Raw genomic sequence first — 24,639 nt, 5'->3', positions numbered from 1 at the left:
AAAGGCTGCATTTTCATTTAACAAGTTTTTTTCTCTTTTACAGACTAAGAAAATGTTTCTTTCAGCATTAACAATATAAACAAAATATGTAAACTAATCCCTGCCTTTGAGATTAAGAGGCTCTTGTACACCATGTGAATAGGGCAATGGTTTGAGTGACTAAAGGGTTTGCATTTAGATACTGGAGATCAGTTACTATGCAGTTTGCATCAGGATTGATTTATACTCTTAAGCAGATCTCTAATACCTAAATGCAATCCCTTAGTCACTCAAACCATTGCTATAGCAGTTATTGCAGCTGAGGTCTTAATATTTTTCACTTTCATTGGTATTGAAGCTGGTGCTTGTAAGCCAGACCTCCAGACTTTTCAGTCTGTTATGTTTCACTTACAGCACACCTTATGTTGGTTAAGGACATCTGAATTTATTTCTCTTCTTGCCAATTTATTGACTTGGAGAAAGTGTGAGTGTTTAGGGTTTTAATATGAAAACATTAAGAAAAAGGAAACTTCTAACAAGTGGGGTTGGTAAAATACCTGGAAGTAACAGTCTGCTGAAAACCAGTGTGTTGATTTCTGCAATCTATGGTAAGTACAGGTCAGGTCAGCTTGTTTAAATAACATTGAATACAGCCCAGCCTTGCTACATATTCTTTATCTCCATTTCATGTGTCTGTTTCCTATGATATTATGTTCTGGTTTTTACTCTAGCATAAACAGTTTTCCTCCTCACTTATCCCTGTTGGCGGAATCTGTGCTACTGTGTACGTAGACCTGTGATTATAATGGGACACACTTGAATGGGGGGAGGGAGCACGGGTGAAGGGAGGTGGCGGTTCAGAAATGGCACACTTGTGCCAGACTTCCTGTTTGAGTTGGCCCACTTCAACTTCCTGAGATTGACAGAGATTAAAAGCTGATCCAGTTTGTTTGACTGTATTTATGACTGTATTAATGTACAGTTCATCATGAGTATTTGATCTGCTTGTGGACTTTATCCATTTAAAAAGCTCACATACCAATGTTAGATGTTTTAGTAGTTATTTGAAGTCAGCTGCCAACTTTGGTTTTCATTAAGGGCACTGGAGTTTGAAAGCTTAAACTTCAAATTTCACTCATTTTTTCCATCCAAGTAGTATTGCTCAACTCAGCCATGAACCGAGATCTGGTCTGCTTCTGTCTGTAAGAGGGAAGGAGGAGTTCAGATGTGATGTGGAGAGCAGCTACCTAGCTTCTGTAACTGCATGAACCTCAGCTGCCCTTCTCTAAAGTAATGTTTTATTTTGCTGCCCCTGCCTGGAGTGTGTCCTGCAACATCACAACTGCAGAGTGCAGAGAGGAGAAACCAAAGAGCTCTTCAGTTTTATATCAGAGTGGAAGGCATTACTTCAGTAGTTAGGGTTTGACATAGTGAAGAAACTTCTGAAATCAGCTTCTGCAAAAAACTGGAAGGTATGTAGTAAGGAATCAGTTGAAGTTCATCTACAGGGGACAGAACATGCAGTGCCTCCTCAAAGTAACATTTTGGTCAGAAGAATACAAATCACTTGTAATGGATTTAACATCATTTTTGGAGATTCATACCAAGTAATGAGTGTTTGTGCATGGTGCATCAGTCGCTGCCAAACCAGGGTGTCCAGCAAACATCAGGGATGGATGCTCTAGCTAGGAGGTACCACCAGGAGTTGGAGTATGGGTAGCAGCCTAAGATTTGTATTGTGGTGATGAGGTTTGTACCTCAGTTACCTAGCTGTGTCCGTGATGGAGAATTCAGAGATCTGAGGTGACTGAAGCTTTCAGTGACTCAGAGGAAAATGTGATACAACCAAGTACTAATTCTGCACTCCCCTCCCGCCCCCGCCCCGCCCCCCTGATTCCACCTTCATCATTTACTGATCATGGTTTTGTTCAGTTTGCCTTTTTCCTCCCTGTTTCTCCTTGCTGTTGCTTCTCTGTAGTGCAGGATCTTGCTCTGAGCTCAGTGATACAGTTTGCGAGTAATGAACTGTAATTCAGGAAAAGGGTAACTTCTGCTCCCTTCCTCCCACTGCAGATTTTGCAAGAGGCACATATGTTCATCACTCTGCTGTCTCAGGATATCTTAAAAGAGGTTGAAAAATTAATTTGAAAATGAATAGACTGAAGCAGTCCTGGAGTAGAGAGGGAAGGGTTTTATGGGCGTAGAGGGAATGGGCATACTGAGGGCAGGAAGATGTAACAGGTTTTCACTCTTCTGATCTCTGAGGTGTTGAGTCATGTGGTTCTGTGGCATTAGCTGGAAATCTTTTTATGAATGCTTGGCTTCTACTAAGCTGCTCAGGAAACGCTAGAGAAAGGTGTGCTAGCTCTTTCTATGTCACCCCTCCCAGAGTTGCTGCGTTTAGCAGCACTATTCTTATACAGATATATATATACACACATATATAAACATTTTTGAAGGGTGCTCCCTCTGTAGATGTGCCCCTAGAGCAGCTGGTGAGAAGGTGCCATCCCAGCATCTCATTTGAAATGCAGTGCTTTTTACATTGCCATTTATTCTCACTTCACCTTTTCTGTAAGCAGGTTTTCAGAGTTGTGTTGAAGCCCCTATCCCCCACGCAGTACAGCATAGCTGCATTGACAGTTCTGTAGGAAATACAGGGAACTCCTTTGTACATTGAGGTGTTGGTCAGTCGTGGCTAGAACAGGCTGTTTTCGTTGATGTTGAATAATAACTCTTGGCTGAAAAAACAGGTTGGACTATGTGAGGAGCGAGATATTGATTAGTCTGCATAAACTGCTACACTGGGCATTTAACACAGATTGTAGTATTCTTTGGGACGCAGTCCTGGGGTCTCCTACATTAAGAAATGACATCGAGCCTTTTTCTTATTTGAAGAACTCTGTGGGAGTGCACACTGGGAGGTGTCTTATCCTCAGTAATCTGTGAGCCTGTTTGCGTATGACGAAAATACTAGCATTTTTATTTTGCCAACATTCCTGTGGCAACAAGGCTTTGCTCTAAATAAAGAAGCATTTTTACAATTAAAAATGATGTGCTTGTTTCTGTAAGGGGGAATTTGCAATCTTATACATTGGATGTAAACCTTCCCAAAATTTCTTGAGTAAAAAGCCTGTCTGTGCCTGTCTTTTTTTTTTTTTCTTTTTAAGCAAAGCACACATTTTACTAGCCTTCAAATAAAGTAGTAGAGAGCAAATGATAAACTTAGAAAATCTGGGATAACTTGGAAAATCTTACCATTAGAATTTCATAAGTTTAGCATTTGCATAATATCTTCTTTGAGTGCTTTTTAACTCTAAATATATTCTAAATTCAAAGGAATTACTATTTTGATTGGATGTAGTATAAGATTAATTTGTAGCTCACGTTTATATACTTAATGCTTTCTAATATGAATCTAATCATATGAGAATGCAACTTTTAATCAGGCATGTCCTTCTGTATGTCATAACAGCATGCACTTCACGTGTTTAAACATGTTTAGACAGCACTTTCTAAGTGGGAGAAAAATCAACATGATTATATTCATTTGAAGAACCATCATGTGTCATTGGGCTAAGGTTTTTCACAGGTATAATTCGGAGGCCTCTGAGGTAAATTGTGAAACTAGATCTTGCTGCTTTAGCTTATGTTTCAGATCTTTAGAGCTGTGGAGTTGTGTGATATTGCAGAAGCCCCTTAATTTGAGTTAGTTTTTCCAGATGTACTCTATCCTCGTTGCGTACCCCCAGACTGGGATAAGATTGAAGCTTTGTAGAAGATAATTTCTCTAATGGCACCCACATCACCAGCTGGTTAGATGATCTTCAACAGCAAACCACCAGAAAGAGGACCTGTATGAAAACAGTTTTACATGAGAGAGAAGCCATTTCCTGACTTTAGCAGTCCCTGAAATAATGCAGCTCCGTTTTTTTTGAAAGCAGCCTTAGTGTGTGATACAGGATTGAGACTGCTGTGTAAGGGCCAAGCAGTGTAAAAGATACAGCACCGCAGTTAGTAAATAAGCCAGCTAAATGCAAATATATCATTAATAACAGTATAAAGTAGGGGAAGTTGTGCATATTACAAGTTCTGTTTGTTCCACAGTATTGCCTGTCGACGGTGTGTTGTGGTCGGTAATGGAGGAGTGCTTCGAAATAAGACGTTAGGAGAGAAAATTGACTCTTATGACGTGATAATAAGGTAAATGCTATCTCATTTTGTATACATGGAAAGAATTAAACTTTTGCTGTCAGCCAATAGCTTTGGAGTTCAGTTATTATACAAATGAAAATGTTTTACTTATTCTGTCGCAGCCTTCATTTAAAAAATTTTAGGAAAAATGGATCAGTGTGTTGTTATTACACAGACGGGTTGATACAGGGGAGGAATGATCACTGGGTGTCAGCCCGCCTCATGTACAGGTACACACGTACGAGATGCTGCTATCGGGGTGGGTCCAAGCGTGTGGCAGGCTGGAGCCCTGGACTGCCCTTGCTGTGAGCCAGCGTCCCAGGCAGGCCTGTCTTTACCTTCCACACCACCTCTGTGCTGGCACGTGGGTTGCTTGGGGTGGATTGAAGATAAAGCTTATGCTGGGAAGTCCATCTTAAGGTATGTGTCTGCTGGAGGCTGGTGGTGATGCCTGCCTCTTTCTCAAGCATCTTAGTTCATATTGGAAGTTTGAGATGCCTTGACCTAGCAGAGGGTGCTGGGATCTGAAGAAGAGACATATCTGGACTAGAGGAAACTGAGGAAGTGCTCAGGGAGGAAGGGGCAAAGGGAGGGGGGAAGCTCAAATGCCAAACAAACTGAAAATGGACTATTTGACTAATCAGAATTTTCTGCACATTAAGAAGATGATAAATTAGTTTCTTCTTTGCAGGAACTGAGATGGTAAATGATTAAACAGCCCTTCTGCCTGTTAGGTACCCAGTCAGATACTGTGACTGAACCCTCTTTCACTAAAACCTTTGAGCTGCCGTTTGTCTGCTTCAACATGGCATTGAACAAAATCTCATTTTTGTTACTTTGTCATCAATCCTAATGCTCATTTTAGTAATAATGTTTCAGTCTATCTACTCTTCTTTAAACGGAAATCTGCATGTAGACTGATGTCACAGAATTTAAAGATGGCTCTAAATTCAAAACTGTTTCAGAAATACAGTATACATTTGTTTACTGTGAATGAACAAAGAGGTGGTGTTTGCATTCTGTACTTAATGACAACTTCTGATGAAACTTGGAAATACTCCCTGCATCAAAAGCAGCATGACTCCTATGCTAAGCAGTCAGTCACATTGGCAGGAATGGAGATACAGAGACTGCCTGAATTCTCTGAAGAATATGCAGCACACCTACCAAGCAAAAACTCCAAAATAGAGACTTAAACACAGCCCCTCTTAACACCTCAGAACAGACAGACCTGACTCACCTGCTCACTGGTTATTAATCTTGCATACCAAAGCAGTGTCAGCTGTGCAAGCAATAGTTTAAAAAAAAAAAAAAGGGGGTGGGGGGGGGGGGGCAGCATGACTGAACCACCACCCCGCACAAACAAACAAAAAGCAAACACAGCAATGTGTCAGAATCAGGTACACAGTCATGATCCCTATTCATGTATGCTGTAGACAGTGAAGAGTATTAAAAAATTTTTATTGCCTCCTGTATGGCTTGGATAATCTAGCAGCATGAATGGAGCGATGGGTAATTTTCCAAGCCAGGTAATCTTGGTCTTCTCCAGTTTCTGTGTTTGAGCCAAACCTTGACCAAGTTCCCATATGTGCTTGATCCCTCTGAGTTAAGAGGGTGAGTGCACCTGATAATTGCTCATCTGCTATGTAATGTGATAAGTAAGTGCTGGGGCATTAAACGCCCCTGTCCCGCAGACTAACGTGTGTGCTAGGCACCGTGCAGGACAGGCATGGGTGCGGTGGTCACTGCCATCTCTGTGTCTCTGTCCCCTGCAGAATGAATAATGGCCCTGTTATAGGGTACGAAGAGGATGTTGGGCGGAGGACAACTTTTCGCCTTTCTTACCCGGAATCCATCTTCTCTGATCCAATCCACTATGACCCTAATACAACTGTTGTTCTTATTGTCTTCAAACCACGTGACTTGAAATGGCTTTGGGAGATACTAGGTGGTCAGAAAATAGTGAGTTCAATGATTCACGCGCTTTGGCTCAGCTTTCCACATACCTCTCATGTGAAATACCTGTTCTGCTTTTAACCTTAGCTCTCCTAGCTGTGGGGAGCACTGGATCTCCTAGTTAGTCTGCTTGGTGTCCCTTTCCTGTAAATGCTTCTGTCCTCTCTCACACACGTTTCATCAGTTCCTCACCCCAAAGCGGTTTTCCTCCTGGAAATACCTTTTTATCCTCTTCATAGCACGGTTCCATATTCTGATGTGCATGCTCCGGCTGTTTCCCGGATTATTTCATCCCGTATTTTTACTGGAATTATGGAATAATGTTGCAATGGACCTCTGCCTTGGAGATCTTTAGTCCAAAACCTTGTTGAAAGAAAGCAGGGCCAAATTCAAAGCCATACCAGGTTGTCAGGGTGTCACCCAGGCAAATTTTGAGTATTTCCAAGGATATTTCTGCAGCCTTTGTTGTAGTGCTGCACCACCCTCACAGGAAAGAACTTCTCATCCTTTCACTGTGTGTCTTTCTCAGAGGCTGGTGCTGTCTCTTTTTGTAAACCCCTCCTAGACACCTGAAGACAGGCTGAACAAAGCCAGTCTCCTCAGACCCTTCTTGCTGGCTGTGTGCTCTGGCCCCTTGTCTGTTGTAGTGGCCTTCAGCTGAACTTGCCCTGATTTGATACTCTCTTGCACAGGGGGGAGCCTGAAACAGTATTTGTGAGATTGCAGAAAGACACAATACAAAACAGTCAGTAATTATTTCTGTCTACCTGTTCCCTGTGCTCTGGTGGCCAAGGGCACAGCGAGTGCGTGCTTGCCTCTGGGGCAGGCTGCTGCTGTGTGGGGTGTCCCTCGGGGATCTTTCTGCAAAGCTGTTTCCCAGCCAGCCAGCCCCAACTTCTGCTACTGCAGTGGGTTATCCTATTGCAGGAGCACAATTTGGCACACATTTTGGCTGAACATCTTCCTCAATCTCCTGTCCTTAGATTTTTTTACTCTGAGAGTTGCTACAAAACCAAAATCAACTGTTTATTGCCATTAAAAATGTGTGTTTACTTGCCTGTTACAGAGTGCTAAAGGCTTTTGGAAGAAACCAGCTCTGAACATGATTTACAGGTCTGGTCAAATCAGGATCCTTGATCCCAGCATCACCAGAAAAGCGGCTTATGAATGGCTTCATTTCCCAATAAGGTTTCCCAAGAAGGAGGTAGGCTTTTTTCTTCTGTGCCTTTTAGTTTTGTACAACCAAATGTGTACTTAGAGGTAATTATCTCTTTATTATAGTGGACTGTGTTAGGACATCTTTTAGGTTCACATTACAGCAGTTTGCATTTAGATGGTGCTCAAAAGAGATGGGAAAATGGAATCTGGAAAGAGTATGTGTAGCCTTGTATGGCCAAAGTCTCTTTTTATTTTTATAGATTCTATAATTAGTATTAAATGAGACTTTATGCGGACAGATGTAACGTTGTGAAATTGGAACATGGCAGATCCAAAGAGCCTCTAGAAATATTAAGGAGTCTTGAGTTATTAAATATAGCATGTGTTACAGTTTTTCTTAAAAAAAGACAACTAAAAAATGCAACACAAATCAACAAACCAAAAGACATACACCCCCTGCCCCCCAAGAAAAACCCAACAACAAACCCTGAAACAAAAAATACCCCCACACCAAACAAAAACCACCAACAACCTATAATGCTAATGCTGCTGCAGTTTCACTGTGCTGGGGGCGGTAGGGACTGGGAAGGATACAGGATGTTCCAGCCCTGCACTAATGACATATGTCTAGCAGCATTCTTGTGCTTACTGGTTTGATGCCAAGCATCATAGTGAGTTAACCGACAACTTGGACATAAAAATACATTCTAACTGTCACTTTATGACTGAAGAATGTTTCTGATGAAAGGTAAGGCTTCAGGCTGGAGACCTCCCTTGTGCAGTCAGGGCTCACCAGGTGCTGTTTAGCACCAGTATGGTTCCCTGGGGTCACATAGTTGCGCAGAACTGCTTTGTGGGGATCAGCCACAACTGACACGTGTGGAAGTGTTTGACAGTCACTGTGGAGTATCTGCCACAACTTTTTTTCTGGCTTAATCTTTCGAATATTTGAGGGAGTTACGGGTTTTGTGCATTTGAGAGGTTTTGTGTCTGTTTTTGTTTTTGTTTTTACCCCTTTCTTTTTGAGCCTATAGGTGGCTTTTTACTCCTGTGCTAACTCCCAAACTGGAATCCTCAGTTTGTCTGTGTGCTTGCCAGGGCTCTGTGGCATTCCAGCCCTTCAGCCAAGAGTGAAAGGGTGGGAAGAAAGTAGCATAGCAGTTAGGCTGTCTCCTGAAGGGCCACAGAACATCTGTGGTCTCCATGGCTCCAGAAATACCTCCTGTCTTGCCTTGTGCTCCCCCCTCAGTGGGAGTAAAAGTAAGACCAGCACCATCAATAATGAGCCAGAGATGGGCACAGTGCCCTGGAACTGGTGCAAAGGCACAGGCCCCCCGTGGCTCTGGGCAGCCTGTGTGCCCACCGCTCCTCTGCCGTGTGCTGGGCACCCCTGCCCGGAGCTGGGGGCAGAATGTGTTTGTGCTGGGAGTCCCCTGCCACCACCTCCCAGTCCCACTTGCTCTGCCCCAGGGGTTTTGCAGCCCATCGTCCCTGGTGGCAGCCGCGGTCAGGCTCGGGCATGCTGTCCCCCGTCTGGGCGGCAGTGCAGGCCGTGCCCGGTACAGCTCGGCTAAGCTGCAGGCTGTGCCCCGGGGGTTCCCGCTGGCAGGACCCGCTCGGGGAGCCCCCTGCCCCTCAGCCCTCTGCCCCGTAGCTTGTCCCCGGTGGGGCTGGGGCTGCCTCCGCTGCCCTGTGCTCCAGCCCCCTCTGCCTGCAGGAGACACTGAAGACCGTGGCTGCTTTCTCTGCCGTCTCGGCCAGTTCCGCGTTCCCCAGCGAGCCTCCCTGCGGCTCTGTCGGCAGCGCGGTGGTGGCGGGCAGAGCCGGGGGGAGCTGCCCCTGCCCCAGCAGCGCCCAGGGCAGAAGGTGCTGCCGAGTCTTCCGTGTCTGTGCCTGTTCCCGTTAAATGCGAATGGCTGAGCAAGTTTTCATTATAGGCCAGAGGATATCTGGATGTTGTTGGGTGCTAGCGTGATAATATATTTTTAAAATAGCGTTGCTTTTTTTGAGTATATTCTTTTAAGGTGAACTTTGATAGCCAAAGGTAAACAGAGCTAGTTGCAACCTGTGACATCCCTGATATTTCAAAATAGCACTAATCCTGACCTGTAGCATTCCTGCCATGATTTGCAACAGAGTCATCACTAAGTTGATGGTATTGGGTTCCCAGGGCAGAAAGTTATTTTGCTAACTGGCAAGAGCCCTGGGCAGTAGTGTGCATTGTAAGCCGGTGTTATTTCTAGAGTACTCAGAGTTGTATAAAGGTTCAAAAAAATTCTACGTAAAAGGTGATAGTTCAGTTCTGTGACTTTTATTAGTCTTACAGACCTGACATTGGTAACTATTTGCTGGGGATTTGTTCCTTTATCATATGATACAAAGAAGTATTTTTCTGTATCACCGAGTGCATCTGCCCTCGGTGTGTAGAGAGCTGTCCAGTACTGCTTTGCCTGCTTCATTTCCAGAGGCAAATGAACCTGATCCTTGGGTAAGAGCTCAAGAAGGCATGTGATTTTGTGCTCAGTTTGAAGTTTGATCAGAGCTACTAAAAGTGTGTAGTTCACTTGGTCTCTGAGAAAATTCTTGTTTTAGCTAAGAAGGGCATTAATGCCGGAAGGTTTTGTTCATTTTTGGGGACGCTCTTTTCCCCACAGCTTCATCTGTTGGTCTTATGAAATTCACTTCTCTCTGCAAACTGTGCTTCATGTGCTTCCCCGATCATTGTAGCCACTGCTGGTGCTAACAGTCACCTACTTTGTCACAAGACAGGGTAGGTGGTTGCAGTGAGTTGTTCTGTGCTCTTGTAAGAAATGCTTATTTTCACTTAGGTGCTCTTGATTTTTCCCAGTTAAAACCTGTTTATGACCTGCTCTTGGTATTTTACATTGCATTTACCTCTGAGCTATCTCACTGTAGGGAGGAATAAGCAATTTCATCTAGTTTCTTTTCTTCTAATGGAAATAAGCAGGAACTTCCCTGCATTGAAAAAAGTTCAAATGCAACCAAATTTATGTAGCATTCGTTCTTTTTTAGTTTGATGTTACAAAGATTTGAGGCATGTCATGTTGTTCTGTTTGATGATGGAGATCCAGACGAGACATTTCTGAACACATCCGATAGTTCAGTCAAATCTGATGGGGTGAAATGGCCCCCGATGTATTGAAGCCTGACCAGTTTCATGAAAGTAGGTTGCTAAGCACAGTAATGAGGAGACCTTCCTGATGCCTATGCAGAGGGAAGGGCTACGGTGTGGGCTCCGCTCTCACTAGAAACAAGAGAATCCCAGGCAAGGCCAACGAGGCAGACACCCCAGTCACAGAAAACCTGCGGGCATTACCTTGCTCCTTATGAGACACGAGGGGATCAAACTACAAAACCAAACATCTGTAGAAGAGCCAAGCTGCCTGATTTCTGCTGTTTTCACTATTGGGTTTGCTGTTCTCGTCAAGCTGCCAGTTTTTTCTGTATGTATGTTCTTTTGTGTTTTGTTTTAGAAACCCAAGCATCCAACAACGGGGCTAATTGCCATTACACTAGCATTTCACATATGCCATGAAGTTCACCTGGCAGGCTTCAAGTACGACTTCACTGACAGAAACAGTTCTTTGCACTACTATGGCAATGACACGATGTCTCAGATGATGCAGGTGAGAAACGCTTGTTTCTGCTGAGAGAAATATGGCTGGTAACTGGGGAAGACAAGTCAATATAGATAGTTGTGTGCTGCAGGTCACTAAAGCCTCCTGTCTTCTCCCGGATCAGGTGCTCATGGGTTAACACTGCTTGAATCTCTTCATCTCTGCTTTATGTTTCTTAAAAATGTGGACAATGACATTCCTTATGCTGCGCCATATTCTGCAACGTCTCTGTGAGATACACCCATCTGTATGTTCTGTTTTGCTTTGCTGGCATTAGCCTTAGGCTGCGCAGCTCTTTTTCATAGCGGTGTATTTGCTAGCACTGTCAGAACACTAATAGCTTTGTTCTTGTTTGCATTCTTCTTTTTTTCCTTGGCACCTACTTGCGCAGTTTGTCATAGCTGCCAAACTTAGAGAACGAACAGCAAAAGGAAATGGAAGGAGTTAAGACCTACAAACTTGCAGTTAGGAGAAGAACTGAATTTCAGAAATTGAAAGCAGAAAAGGAAAGCAGCTCTTGGAGGGGGTTAGGAAGAGAAGGAACTGCTTCCAGGAGGGGCAAATCTGCCACTCGCCAGGAGAGGGAGAGCAGGAGGCTGGGATCAGGGATGCCTTCTGCTCCCTCCTGCTTTGCTACAGCCACATCTCCGTTTTCTTACATGCCTCAGCTCTTGTCTTCAGCTCTGTACTCGGAGCAACTCAATCTCAGACCTTTACCTCAGTGTGAACAGTTTTCTCTTCCGTGTGCGTGCCCAGTGTGTGTGGGGGCATTTTCTCTCCCCTCCCTTTGCTGAAGGGGAAGGACAGGACCAATCCCATAGGAGCGCCTCATGTCTCTCTGAGGGCTCCTAGGTGCCTGCTGGCTCTGAGAAAATTTCCCTCTGGCACTGAACTCACCTTCATTTTGGGGCTCCTGTCTGCCTGTGCTTTTTTGCAATTTATACCAAGCTTGGATAAGGTTGATCACTAGTTGAATAGACATCTGTAAGTTTCCTAAAATCTTGGAATTTTAAAAATCAACTAAACAAAAACCTTATCATCAATTCTTTACTGGCATGAAGTTGCAAACATTACACTTCAAATGCTGCATAACAGATTATACATATGTATTATATTAATTTTAATTGACTGGATTCAGTGTCTAAGATTGTCAGTAAACTTCCCTTGTGCTGTCCACCACTAACCTCAGTGGTCTCTTGTGTATCCAGGATCTGGATACAGTACAGAAGATGGGTTGGTTTTGGCTTGTTGAAACTGATTGTCAAAATGCATCTGATCAACAAATACCTGACATCTGCTTTTCAAGAGCTGGCACTGAGCTTTGAGAATTAGTCATTTTCTGATGGCTTGTGCTGTAAGTGTAGTTACGCAGCTGTTACCACTAAGCACTGGGAGGAGTTGGGGGAAGTGGTTATGGAACGACTTCTGTGAGACCACTTCTCACCCATTCTTGCCACTGAAGGATTATCCCTTTTGGTTTGTGTCCTAATGGAAAGTCTAATCTAGTTTTGAGCAAGTCACTCACCTGTTTCCTTGGGAGATTGTGCTACAGTATTTGCTAAGAAGTCTTTTCCCCAGAGCTTTCCTTCTCTTAGCACTTCCAAGTATTACAGGTAATTAAAAGGTAAGAACAATCAAGTGTAATTTGAATTATTTTTTTTTATTGTTCCCTCACATCTCTTTAGAATGAATACCACAACATCAATGCTGAGCAGAAATTTCTGAAGAAGCTTATAGACAAGAACTTTGTGGTCAATTTGACGTGAAAGCTGAATGGAAAATAAGAAGAACAATCACTATTTTCAAGAGTTGAAAAATTTTATTTTTATATGATGTTTTTATATTTTAAGTGCAGCATAACTGTTTACTCTTTAAAAGGAGCACAGAAACCTCACCAAGGCAGAAGCTTCTTCTAAGCCTGAGGGTGACTACTGCAAATAAGTTAACATTTTCTGTGAAGCTATTTAATAATGGGAAAACCATGGAGCGTTCAGCTGAAAGTATTGGGAATATATAAAAATGTGATGCACATCACTTATTTATCAGCAAGAACTCTTTCCAAATGATTACTTGTCTGGAATACTTTTGTTTCTGATGTTGTCCTCCAAAAGAGTTACACTGTCAAGAGACTGAGGCAACCAGGGTTTAATTAGTAGATGGGTATTGAGTCTCGAATGTCTGTCCTATAGTATGAAAATGACTTTAAAACGATGCCTATAAATTGTTACCGTGTGCTTGGGAGAGGGGGGAACACAGAGAGTGTACAGGTTTTGGCCTGCCCTGCTGCTGAGGAGGGGACATCCATCTTCGGCAAAGAAGCCGCAGCTTCTGCACTGGCCATTGACTTGGAACTGCTGTCTGCCTTTGCCAAAGGTGAAGACCCTTTGGTCTGACTTGTGGAGATGCTGATGCTGACAATGCTTATGTTGTACCCAGTTTATGGAAAATCATGCTCCTTGTGCTGTGTGCCCAGTAAATTTTACAGTTGGTGACGTGATTTAGAAAAGAGGGAGTATGAAGACTGAAGAGTTGTCCTAACTATCTGCCTGTCAGCTGCTTCCCCCAAACCACAACAGAAACGTGAGGGAACTTACTCTGGATTTTAATTGAAACATTTAATGGGACGTCTGTGTTTCCTGTATCAGTTTGTCTTAGACGAGCCTGTTGAATAAATCTGCCTGGGAACACCCTTGACAACTGTCAAAGAACAGCTACTAATACACTGTTCCAATTCTCTCATAGGGTGTGCGTATATATGTTTTTCTTTCTTGTGGCAGATTTGCTTGAAGATCTTGCGGTCATCTTAATCACACCTAAACAAAGTACAGATAAGTCCCCTAAAAAAAAAAATAATAATTTCAAGTTGGTAGAAAAACCTTTGCTGCTTTTTAAAAAAAATTCATGGAGAGTTTTAATACCTTTAGAAGCAGTGCAAACAATTACAATATGAATACAAACCTCTAGCAGGTCAAGAGTGTGGTATTTGTGTTTTCAGAAGCTGAGGATTACAAGAGTACTGAAGACAGTTTCTTTGCTGCAGCAACGTAGAGGAATAAGCATTGAAGTGACCAGAGAGTCATCTTTTTTTCTTTCCTGTTTCTCTTGTGGAGTGCAATAGGTATTTAAAAAAAACCACCTTCCCGCAGTTCTCATCCCTGTCTTTAGCTCCTTGGCTCTGCCATTTGGGAGTTAGTGAGGGCAGTGTGGTTTGGAGGGGGAGCCACAGCTGAAGGGGAGGAAGCTTGGGTCTTCACCTAGTAACTCCTGAGCCTTGGTCTGTTCCAAGCAGATTGGACATACCTGGAATAATTCCGGATGTCATAAAAATCTATGGCAGGGGGTGGGGAAGGACCCCAATGTGTCTCTAGCAAGAGACAGGCTGTGCCACGGTGTCCTGCCAGCTGGACGCGTGTCCCTTGGGCCTGGCTGCCACAGGTGATGCTCAGGGGGTGGCCCCTTGTCCAGTGGTGCACGGGGTGGCTGGCGGGTGCTGGGGCGACGACTGGGGGGGAAGGGGAGTCCTGGGGCACCAGAGCAGGTGGCTCTGGTGGTGGAAATGGAGGAAACCACAATTTCTTCACCAGGTGGCAGAAAGGGCTCTGACTCAGTTATTTGTGCTTCCTTTTTTATCTTTTTCTGTGTTTTTGTTTGTTTGTTTGTTTTTTTTAACCATGTACATTTCTGAGGCCTTTGCTTAAAAATCTGAATTTGGACAGGTGGGGTTTTGCGTCAGTAAACAGCGACACTACTGTCTTTGTTTCTACCAGCATATATTTCTCATTGTTTCTGTTGATTAAAAAGGTTTGTTCGTGATTCTGCAGCCCCAGACCTGCAGTGATTTAAACTACTGACAATAGTAATTCCACGTGAAAAAAAAGCTGAGATAAGGCTTTCCGCACAGGTCGCCGTGTCAGCCGAGCTTTCTTTGTGTCTAAGTGCTTGGTAGATCTCAGACTCTGTTGAGAGCAGAGCCAGGCAGAAGTGGAGGGCTGCTGCTTCCCCCTCGGAACTCTGTGGTAGCTCCCAGCCCCAGCCCCCCGGCTCTGCCATGGGCTGCCACTACAGGTCCGGCTGCATCCCTGTAACATGTCACAATGTGCTGGCCATGAGGACTTTTTTTCCAGGAAATCCGTTGAATTTGCCCTGTCCTCACAGTGCCTGGTTCTTGTGAATGGTGCAGGCTGCTTCCCTCTGCTTCTCCACCCCTGTCCTTGGTGGCAGGAGGTCAATAGGGAGCTCTGCTTTAGAGGATGTAGTTATTTTCTCTGCTTTATTTCCTCTCCAGATATACTCTTCCCACTAACCTAAACTGATTCTTTCTAATTTTCCTAGGAGGTTTTCTGCTTTTACTGGGGGGAGGGGGGAGTCGGTTTATTCTGCTACGGTTAGAATCTAAACAAAATAATTGGAAAAAGGGTTTCACAGGAAATAAATTATGCCCCCTGAAGTCCTTTTACTTAAAATGGACTCCTTTGTTTTCTTTTTTTCTTTTTTTTTCCTACCACATCAGCTTTTTTAGTCTCTCTAAGATCCCCAAGATATTTTTTTAATCTATATAACATGTTTGGTATTCTTAGTGCATTTAATATGCTATCTACAAGCATTTATACCTATTGGCTGCACGTTTTTATTTCTTCTTAATAAGCTTCCCTGATGGCTGACTTGTTTCTGAAATTAAGTGGTATTCTCAGGGGCATTTTCCCACCACCTATGTGCTTCTGCAGGGATGTTAAGTCCGTATATGCCAAGGTTACTGTCCCAGGGTGACTGAGTAACATTTAGAGCTGACCTGTTCACTTGGGACCGAGCCAAGGGCTGAACCTTGGGCACTACTTGTTTTGGTTTTTTTGGTTTTTTTTCTTGAAAGCATGGCTTGCAGGTCCATCGCTTTTCTCTTCAATAATAAGCAGCGACCCAAGTGATTCATTCCCTCCCCCACCCCCCTCAATGTTTTAGTAGGATTCTGCTTCATCACTTGCTTCACACAGTCATTTCCAGTTCTCTGCTTTAAGGACCGGTATTGCTTTTACACTAACTTCATGCAGCCAAGAATACCTGCAGGTAGTATGATTTTCAGTGATCAGCCCACAGATTGGTGTCCATTCTGTCTGGGCACACATTTTCACAGGTGTTTTGCAATACCAAAGACTTGCCTTGGGACTTTCTGAAAAAAGCAATAATGCAAAGTCCAGATACTTAGATCTCTTTTCTGAGAGTGAGCTGCTATTAAGATTTTCTGCCATTCCTGAAAGTGAAATCTACACTTAAACTTCCCTTTAAAAGCTACCCAATTTTTTTAATCACAGCAGTAGTGAAGCTGCCGATTTTGAATCCCAGGGTGCTGCCAGCTTTATTTCCATGTCTGGTAATGGTGTAACTATATAGGTAACCAGTGTCTCCAGTCAATATTTTTCCTGTATCAATTGCAAAGTCAGGTGATCTTATCCCTTCTTCCCCTGTCCTGTTCTCCAGCAGCCTGGTGAATTTCAAGACAGCAGCATCTTACAGCAAAGGTGCTCCTGCATTTTTATCTGCTGCCCCTTTCAAAATGCTGCACCACCAGAAAGACCCGGCTCTAAGGTACCACAGTATGCACAGAACAGGCAGGATGACATGCATCAGCTGAAAGCTCTGTTTGGCTCTGACTTCTGATGGGGTTTTCTTGTTTGTTTTTTGGTTGGGGAAATTACTTTTCCCTCTGCTATAATAACTAAGGGAAGCACTAACATACGACTCAGAAGGTCACAGACTGTTGCACTGAATAGGAATCTGAGAGTGCTTAAGAGATACTACTAAATGATACTTTCAGTGACTGTATTGGTGGTGGTATAGAAACAGTAATAATTAGTGTCTGGTACCTCTTGTTTCCTATGTCACATTTTCCGTTTTAACAATGCCCTGGGAGGTAGTATAAATACCTTAACTTTTAAGTGGAGTCTGATTTTTAAGGATGTAGGAAGTTAACATCTGGTTTTGGGATTGGTAAATACGTATCTTATTTGCCACTAGTCTTAAGTTTTATATGCCTTTAAAGTGCCAGCTGTATTTTGAAAACATTCTTACAGTTGTTTCAAGTGAAATTTTGAATGCTACAAATGAAAAGAGATTATATTCCTGTGAATAAATTGTGTTAAAGACTGTGTCCTCAGGCTTATTTTTTGCAGTGTCAGTGCTGGGGTGGGGGGGGGAGCATGCCCAGCCCCACCCCGCCCCATAGTTAATGGTGTGTAAAGTACACTCAGTGTTGTCAGATTCAGTATTGAATTTCAGAATAAACTTTGGTGCTTAACAGAGCAAACTGAAAATAATTAGGCTGAGCTGTACTGCAGGTGGAGTTTACTCTAGGCTGAGTCAAAGCAAAGCTGGGACATAGTTTTGGTGGGTCAAGATCAGGTTTTTCATGGTTAATTTTTCATGCTTGTCTTATTGGGGACTTTCAGGGGAATGCTAAAATAAAAGATATTTGATGAAGAAGATGGTGTATGACAGAAGACTTTACATAGGAAGTGAGGGATGTCAATTGTGAGACTTTGCTCATGTTTTGGTGTTCTCTTTGTGCAGTAAAAATGAGAAGCTGGGAAGTGGGGAGCTGCTTAGTCAGCGGCTTCAGGGAGTCTTAAGAGATCTCGAGAGAGATTACCTGATGCAAGTAGGTATGCAATGCATTTATTCTAGTGTTGACTGTGTAGGAGTTTGGCAGCTTGGAGGAAATGCCTGTGAGGTGAGATGGGGGGGATCCACACTGTGAGTTATAATTTACACCCCACTATGGAGCCACAGTTGAATAGTGATGTAGATCAGTGACAATTACGTGCAGCTTTCACACTAGGTTTTTGCTGCGGGTGAAAAAAGGGGGAGGAATGAGAAAGGCTGTTTTCAGATCACAGAGACAGCCAGGGAGGTGGTGTGCATCTCGCAGCCTGGGCAGCCAGCTCTGACTTTGTAGGCGAGCGCAACCCCTTTGCAGCGCGCCTCTGTGATGTCTGATTTCTTGGCTTCCCACGCGCTGCCCCTCTGCCTTGTCAAGCTGCAGTCCTGCGTTGGCTTGTGCTGAGCAGGCGCCCACTGCTGCAGGAGACCCTTGTTCTGCGCATCCTCCCCAGCCACACTCCCACTAAATGTGACGCTGGGGCAGCATGTGCACGCCAGTGGCTTAGGGCAGGTTTTGCCAGTAGAGGGGATCTAAAGAAAAGGGGATCTCTCTCCTGACCCCCCTTTCCTTTCTTCTTCTTTTATTTTTGCTTTTCCCTTTTCACATCAGGCTGTCTGGTTTCTGTGAGTCCTCGTGGTCCGATACATGAATTCAGTGGGTTGAATGTTCCTTCCTGCAGTTCTGCTGAATGAAGACAGGTTTTGTTGTTTTTTAGGATATTTAATAAGATATTTTTTTCAAATCAGTACAAAAATTTTAAATACAAAATTATTTGCTTTTGACATTTCATACATTCTGGAACATACTGAAGTCACCACTGCCTGGTAAACTGTCTGTCTGTCCCTGCCACCGTTCCATAACATTTCTGAGATAAAGCACCACATTATATCACTGGAGTCCTTAGTCAATGTTAGACTGCATTAAACTCTGCATTTAAATAATGGTAATGCCAGTTAAATCCAATCTTAGTTCTGCGTGAAAAATCTAGTTCATTTTTGAATCAAAAAGCAGTAGCGTTAGCTAAAGACATTGAAGAAGTGGTGAGTATTGAACTCTTTCAACTAGCATAACAGTGTGTGATGTGCAGCACCGCACAGGGAACCACAGCAAAGTACAGTGCCCTTTGCGAATGAATACGTTTGAGCTGAGATTAGCACCATTGATGAACAGACAACTCTTGCAGAGAAGTTGCTTTCCTCATGTAGAGGAAAGATTGAGGCCTGCAGGTTCTCCTTGAGAATTGGTAACACATAAATAAGGATTGGAAATTGGCATTTATATAAAATGACATTCTCGGATAAATCTGCATGATCAGTCTTGCTGGTTGATCTCGAACAACAAATCAGTTAATTAGCAAATAGAGCTACTTCTGCTTTGCCTAGTCATTGAAGAGTAAACTGATTTAACTTTTGCTGAGTGGCAGAATAGATGCCTCTTCTGACAAGCCAAACAGATGCAGGTTCTTAGCACGAACACAGAAATCCAAGCAGATTTATACCACCTTGCTGTAATGCCATGTGTTGGCCAAAACATCTCAATCACGTGGCACAAAGGAAAAGCGGAGCCCATCATTTTTGTCTCTGATCTACCTCTACTTCAACCTCACAAATGCAGATGGAGACTTTTCAGAGTGCTGTGGCATTTGGAGGTGAACCCTGTGCCTGCTGGAGTCAGCAGCCACCTTCTGGGTCCAGTGACTGCTGGAGAAGCCTGGCAGGGAATAGTTATACAATCAGTGCTCCTTTTCTATCATAAATAAGTTGTACAGGAAGAACGCACACCTGCAGGAATATTTTTAAAGGGGGGGAGGGAAATAAAGATCTCCAGCTAAGAGAACCTTTGCTTGTCAGTCAAAAAAACCAAAGAAAAACCCACCCAAACAAATACAAAGCCACTCAAGTTTTTCCATGTAATTTGAGACTGACCTACTCTGGTTTAAGTCACTGGATTTCATCTCATAACTATGATCAATGCAACAGTCAAATATGCAGCAGGAACGAGTGATGTACACTGATTTGAACCTTAGTATTGAATTATTGTGAAGGAAATGAAGTAAGCATGGCATCACAGAAATATATAATGTACAGCTAATATGTACCCCTTGGGTGCAAAACGACTGTTTACGAACCGGATACACATCTTTAGATATGTTCACCTCACTGGTTTTTTTTTTTTTTTTTATAACTAGCTGTGCATAATGTTAAACTTTGTCATTTATTTTTTTTTTGTACAAGATGGTCCAAAACTGTCATAAAATGCATCTTTCATGGTATAAAAGTTTGAAGCAGAGAAGAAAGGTTTTGATTGTGTGTGTGTGTGTGTCTGGTTTTTGTTTTACATGGGATACAATAAGTATCCTGAAAAAGATGAATGAACGTACTGCCCGGCATAGAGTCCTGCAGCCTGCTCAGATGGCATTTGAACATAAACCTTGTCTCCATGCATCAGCTGGACAACGGCGCTGCCTGAAGCCTGGTCCAGAAAGCCCTTCTTGTACTCATCGTAGGTGTACATCAGCGGCTCGTTGTTCTTGAACAATGCCACCCAGACGCTGGCCCCTTTACAGTGGACGTGGTAGGCAAAGTAGTAGACACCGGGGATTTCGCAAGTGAAGATCCCTGTCTGGGGGTTGTAGTTCTGCCGGCCGTTGTAGAGGAGCTTGTCAAACTTCACGGGCACCCCAACCCGGGGGAAGGGGGTGAGGAGCTCTGCTGTGAACGCAGGCATCTCATAGATGGCACCGCCAGCCTTGCCCTTCTTGCCCATGTAGCCGTAGGGGGGCTTGACGCCATCGATCCCTGGCCCCACCTCAGGCATGTACTGTCCCACGGCCGGCGGAGTGGGTGGGATGATGACTGGGGGACCTGGGGGCCCAGGGGGGCCGGGTGGCCCCTGGAGCCCCGGCTGGCCAGGGGGACCCAGTGCCCCGGGCTTCCCTGGGGGTCCCTGCAGCCCCACGGCACCAGGCTTGCCCACACCGGGGAAGCCAGGGGGTCCAGGCAGGCCGGGCTCCCCCTTTGCCCCTGGCAGTCCTGGGGGGCCGATGGGACCGCTGGGTCCTGCGATGCCTGGGATGCCTGAGGGGCCCTGAAGCCCCTGGGCGCCAGGGAGCCCCGGCTCACCCTTCGGCCCCACCAGCCCTGGGACGCCTGGCATCCCCGGCAGGCCTTTGTGTCCGGCCTCCCCCTTGGGCCCAGTGGGGCCTGGCAGCCCGCGCAGCCCGGGGGCCCCCACTTCCCCAGGAAAGCCCGGCTTTCCCGGAAAGCCCTGCAGGCCGGGTTCGCCCTTGGGGCCGACAGGTCCCGGTGGCCCCACGGCACCACCCTCTCCTTTGGGTCCCGGGAAGCCAGCAGCCCCTGGGGGGCCCATGACGCCCGGCAGTCCCGGCTGACCCGGCTCCCCTGGCGGACCCCCCATGCCAGGTGGCCCAGCGTGCCCCTTCTCACCCTTCGGCCCCAGGGGGCCAGGCAGGCCACCCACACCACGCTCACCCTTGGGGCCAGGGAAGCCTGGCTTCCCCACGCCAGGGAGGCCAGGGGGCCCCGGCAGGCCCGGTAGGCCCTGCTCCCCTTTACCGCCCGGGAAGCCTGGCTGGCCGGGGATGCCGTCCTGGCCGGGTTTGCCGACGCCAGGCAGGCCAGGAGGGCCTTGGATCCCGGGGGCCCCCGGGGGCCCCTGCAGTCCCAGCTCTCCCGGGGGCCCAGGTTTGCCCAGGGGTCCCTGTGGGCCTGGGAAGCCGACCATGCCCGGCTTGCCGACCCCCGGCAGTCCCACGGGGCCGGGGGGGGCCGGGTAGCCCAGGCGGGCCCTTCAGTCCTGGCAGACCCGGAATCCCGATGCCCTTCTCCCCTTTTGGCCCTGGGATGCCGGGGGCTCCCGGGGGCCCCTTCATCCCGGGCTCACCCTTCGGCCCCGGCTGTCCCTGCAGCCCCGGAGCACCTGCTTTCCCTATGCCTGGCAGCCCGTGAGGCCCCGGCGGTCCTTGTGGCCCGGGTATCCCCATAGGCCCGACCTCCCCCTTCGGCCCCATCTCCCCTCTTGGCCCCGGGGGGCCCATGACCCCTGGTTTCCCCGGCATCCCTGGCAAACCTGGCTTCCCAATTCCTGGATATCCTTGTGGGCCTGGTTTTCCTTTGGCTCCGGGCACACCATGACCCGGTAATCCTGGTGGCCCCGGCGGCCCTCTTGGTCCAGGCTCACCAGGGGGACCTTGCTCGCCCCTCAGACTACGCATGGGCATTTCTGGGTTGGGAAGAAGAGAAAAAGAAAAAAGAAAAAGAGGAGGGGGAGAGACAAAAGGTGATTGCAGCCACATCCTTTGAGAAATACAAAGGTTGTTCTGACCAGAGTGTGCTTGTTATGGTGCCTCTCGGTTATGTGGCAGGCAGGAGGCAGAGGTGGCTGTGACTTACAGGCTGGTGTTTGGAACGGAGAAGATTTTGTGTACCCAAAACTTGTGTGCATGTTTCTACTTCCACAAAATAATTATTTTGCATCATATTTGCTTATTTTTTGCTATGCAAAAGCTACTTGCACTTTGCTAGTGTTTTCCACCTATACAATCAACCAGCAAAATCTGCTTTTTGTCCCATATTGCTGTAGAGTAATCTACTTTTAAGAGTTTTTGCAGGAAACAGAAGCTGCTTTGTGCTGTAGGAGGAGTTCTGGTATAAAAGTGCTTTTGTTGGAGGGGCTTGCACTAGCAAGATCAATTAATGATTGGCTCAATAAGAAGTTTGTACACAGATGTGATGGCATTTTCACCAAGGCTTTGGTTCCCATCGTTACTGGAAACCTACAGCCTTACCCAGTGTTGCTAAGCTCCCACAGGTTTTTGGCATAGCCATGTCTAGTTAGAGCTCTTCTAAACACTTCACAAAAATGTTTTTATTGTCCAAACCCACATTTTCATGTATGTGACCACTTAGCATTGCAGGTCAGGGTGAGGGAGTTGCCGCATGAGAGTGGTTGTGCCCGGGGGTGGTTGCTTTTCAAGTTGCAGGTGCTTTGTGTTAAGTGGCAAATCTGCTTCTCTACAGCTCTAAAATGGAAAGAGAAGTGAGAGGTTTGGGAGACGGGGGAGAGATATGGTTTCAGGGCAAAAGAATTAACTGTTCTTTAGGAGGCAGGAACCCTCCTTCTCTGCACATCTATCTGTTTTACGCATGTAGAAAACCTTTGCTTGCTAGACAGGTTGGCTGTAGTAAAAGCAGTTGTGCTTGTTCAGACACTCCAAATGTAGGCCCTGAAATCTTCCATTTCCCTCTGAAGCCAGTGGAGCCTGTGGTTATGCTGAACCCTCAATAAGACAAACAGTTAACCAGCTTGCCTGAAGTCGCACAGACACTCACTGTCCCCACAAGTATTTTATGACACTGGGTGTTCCTGGTTACGCTTTGGTTTTTGGACATTTTTTTGTTGTTTTCTTGAATATCCTAATATTGTCCATATTTTCTTGACTGCATACTGAAACTGCTTGTATGTGCGGACTTGTGCAGTAATGCCCCGTACCTTCAGTGCCTCTATTATGCCCATAAATAATGTACAAAAAGAGTATTGCAGAGTCAGAAGAGCAATTCTATGTTTTTATCTGCAAACCTTTAACTCTCAGGGTCTGGACAAAATGGTGATATTCCTGTAAATTCATATCTTGGGGCTCAGCTCTTTTTTCATGTCCAGTCACTGCAGTGAGAGTGGGAGCACCTCTGGGCAGGACCCTGGCTCATCTACCTGGGCCACCATTTGAGACTCCATCAGAGGGTTTTCTGCATGCAGTTGGGATTATGAGGTTTCTCCTAGCCTGGAACAAGCACCCAAACAAACCTGGGGCCAGCCCCGGGTGCTGGAGGCTCGTCACAGGTAGGGCTGCACAGAGGCCGTGCTGCGGCCCAGGGGATGACTGTGGCCTTGCCCTGGTGACCCTGGGCTGCCCTACAGCTCACATGAGCCTATTTTGTCCACCTGTGGCCAGGTACCAGCCTGGCCAGTCCTTCGGGCACATGGGTGTTATGCCCAGCCTGCAGCAGCCTGCTCCCCATCTCCAGTCCCCCCCCGGCAAACAGTGCTGTGGGGCACCAGGTGGGTCCATGTAGGGGTGGTGAGGGACATGCCAAACCTACCTTTCTCTTTCTTGGGAGCCATGTCCTTGCCAAGCAGAGGCATCTGCGGGACCTCCTTCATGTACTGAGGCAGATGGGGGTACTCTTTCCCATACTGCATGTGGGGCACCTCCTTGCCCATGTGCTGCATTGGGATGCCTTCTTTGCCGAGGGGCATGTGAGGTACTTGTTGTCCGAGGGGTTGGTACTGGGGCACCTGGGGTGGCAACTGCTTGATCCCATAGTAGACACCACCTTGAGCAGACCTCACCAGCTCTAGGTAAATGGTGAGAGCCACTGCCAGCAGCTGCACAGGGAAGAGCAGCACAGCCATCACCTGCAAAAAATACAACAAACCCCACAGTTGGTAGAAAATGTATTTTCACGTTGTGTGTTTCCCATCAGGGCAGACCTGGTCTCATTTTCTGCAGCAAACTGGTTCTCATTTGTGTGTTGCCCTGGAGGACATCCTGCAGCAGGGCTGTATCTGGTTTATTAGCAGCTCTTTAAATAGTACTATTATAGCAAATGTCCTTATACACATTTAGTTTTACACTACTTCGCACACCCTGGGCAATGGCCTCTGCAGTTTCTCCATACAGGGACCTGCTCCCTCCCATCCTGGAGCTGCAATTTGCCACTTTCTTGCTTGTGTCAGTGCCACAACACAAGGTTTGGAGAGCTCTGCTGCAAGCTCCAGCACAGGGGAGAGAGCAGGCAGGAGCATGTGGGGAGCTCTTAAAGGCTTTCTGCCCAAGGAAGCTAAATTATCAACACCATAGCAATGAAAGCTCAGCCTCTGCACCTTAAATCTGTGCTGAGGATTGTGCCCCATGGCTGCAGAGTCGAGGGACTCTCCATTTCTGTAGCAGCTCTTTGCCAACTCTGCTCCTAAGCTGGGCTCTGATCCGCTCACCTAGAAGAACTGGGCCACCTAGAGAGTGTCAGGGCCATCACTGCCTCC

The 24,639-nt window shown here is 45.8% G+C and overlaps 2 protein-coding genes across 9 annotated transcripts in view; one reads left to right on the top strand and one right to left on the bottom strand.

Moving 5' to 3' along the window:
* The window catches only part of ST3GAL6 (ST3 beta-galactoside alpha-2,3-sialyltransferase 6), a 48,483-nt gene extending 31,423 nt beyond the window's left edge, over positions 1 to 17,060 (top strand). For all 8 annotated transcript variants that reach the window (XM_040583215.1, XM_040583214.1, XM_040583212.1 and 5 more), the window contains 5 exons: positions 4,087 to 4,182; positions 5,949 to 6,135; positions 7,196 to 7,333; positions 10,782 to 10,934; positions 12,611 to 17,060. In XM_040583215.1, coding sequence (XP_040439149.1) covers positions 4,087 to 4,182; positions 5,949 to 6,135; positions 7,196 to 7,333; positions 10,782 to 10,934; positions 12,611 to 12,691 — 655 coding nt within the window. In that variant the 3' untranslated portion in view covers positions 12,692 to 17,060. The remainder of the gene's footprint in view (positions 1 to 4,086; positions 4,183 to 5,948; positions 6,136 to 7,195; positions 7,334 to 10,781; positions 10,935 to 12,610) is intronic.
* COL8A1 (collagen type VIII alpha 1 chain) lies at positions 14,567 to 24,323 on the bottom strand. Its single transcript, XM_040583210.1, is given in 3 exon segments — positions 14,567 to 21,363; positions 21,365 to 21,819; positions 23,697 to 24,323. Coding segments are annotated over 3 exon segments (2,220 nt in total). The 5' UTR covers positions 24,010 to 24,323; the 3' UTR covers positions 14,567 to 19,911.
* Between the last annotated feature and the right edge of the window lie 316 nt (positions 24,324 to 24,639).

The sequence above is a fragment of the Falco naumanni genome, chromosome 2 (assembly GCF_017639655.2).
Source record: "Falco naumanni isolate bFalNau1 chromosome 2, bFalNau1.pat, whole genome shotgun sequence".
In the NCBI taxonomy this organism is placed as follows: domain Eukaryota; kingdom Metazoa; phylum Chordata; class Aves; order Falconiformes; family Falconidae; genus Falco; species Falco naumanni.
Note: the sequence above shows the minus strand (reverse complement) of the source record. Positions and strands in the feature narration are given on the sequence as shown.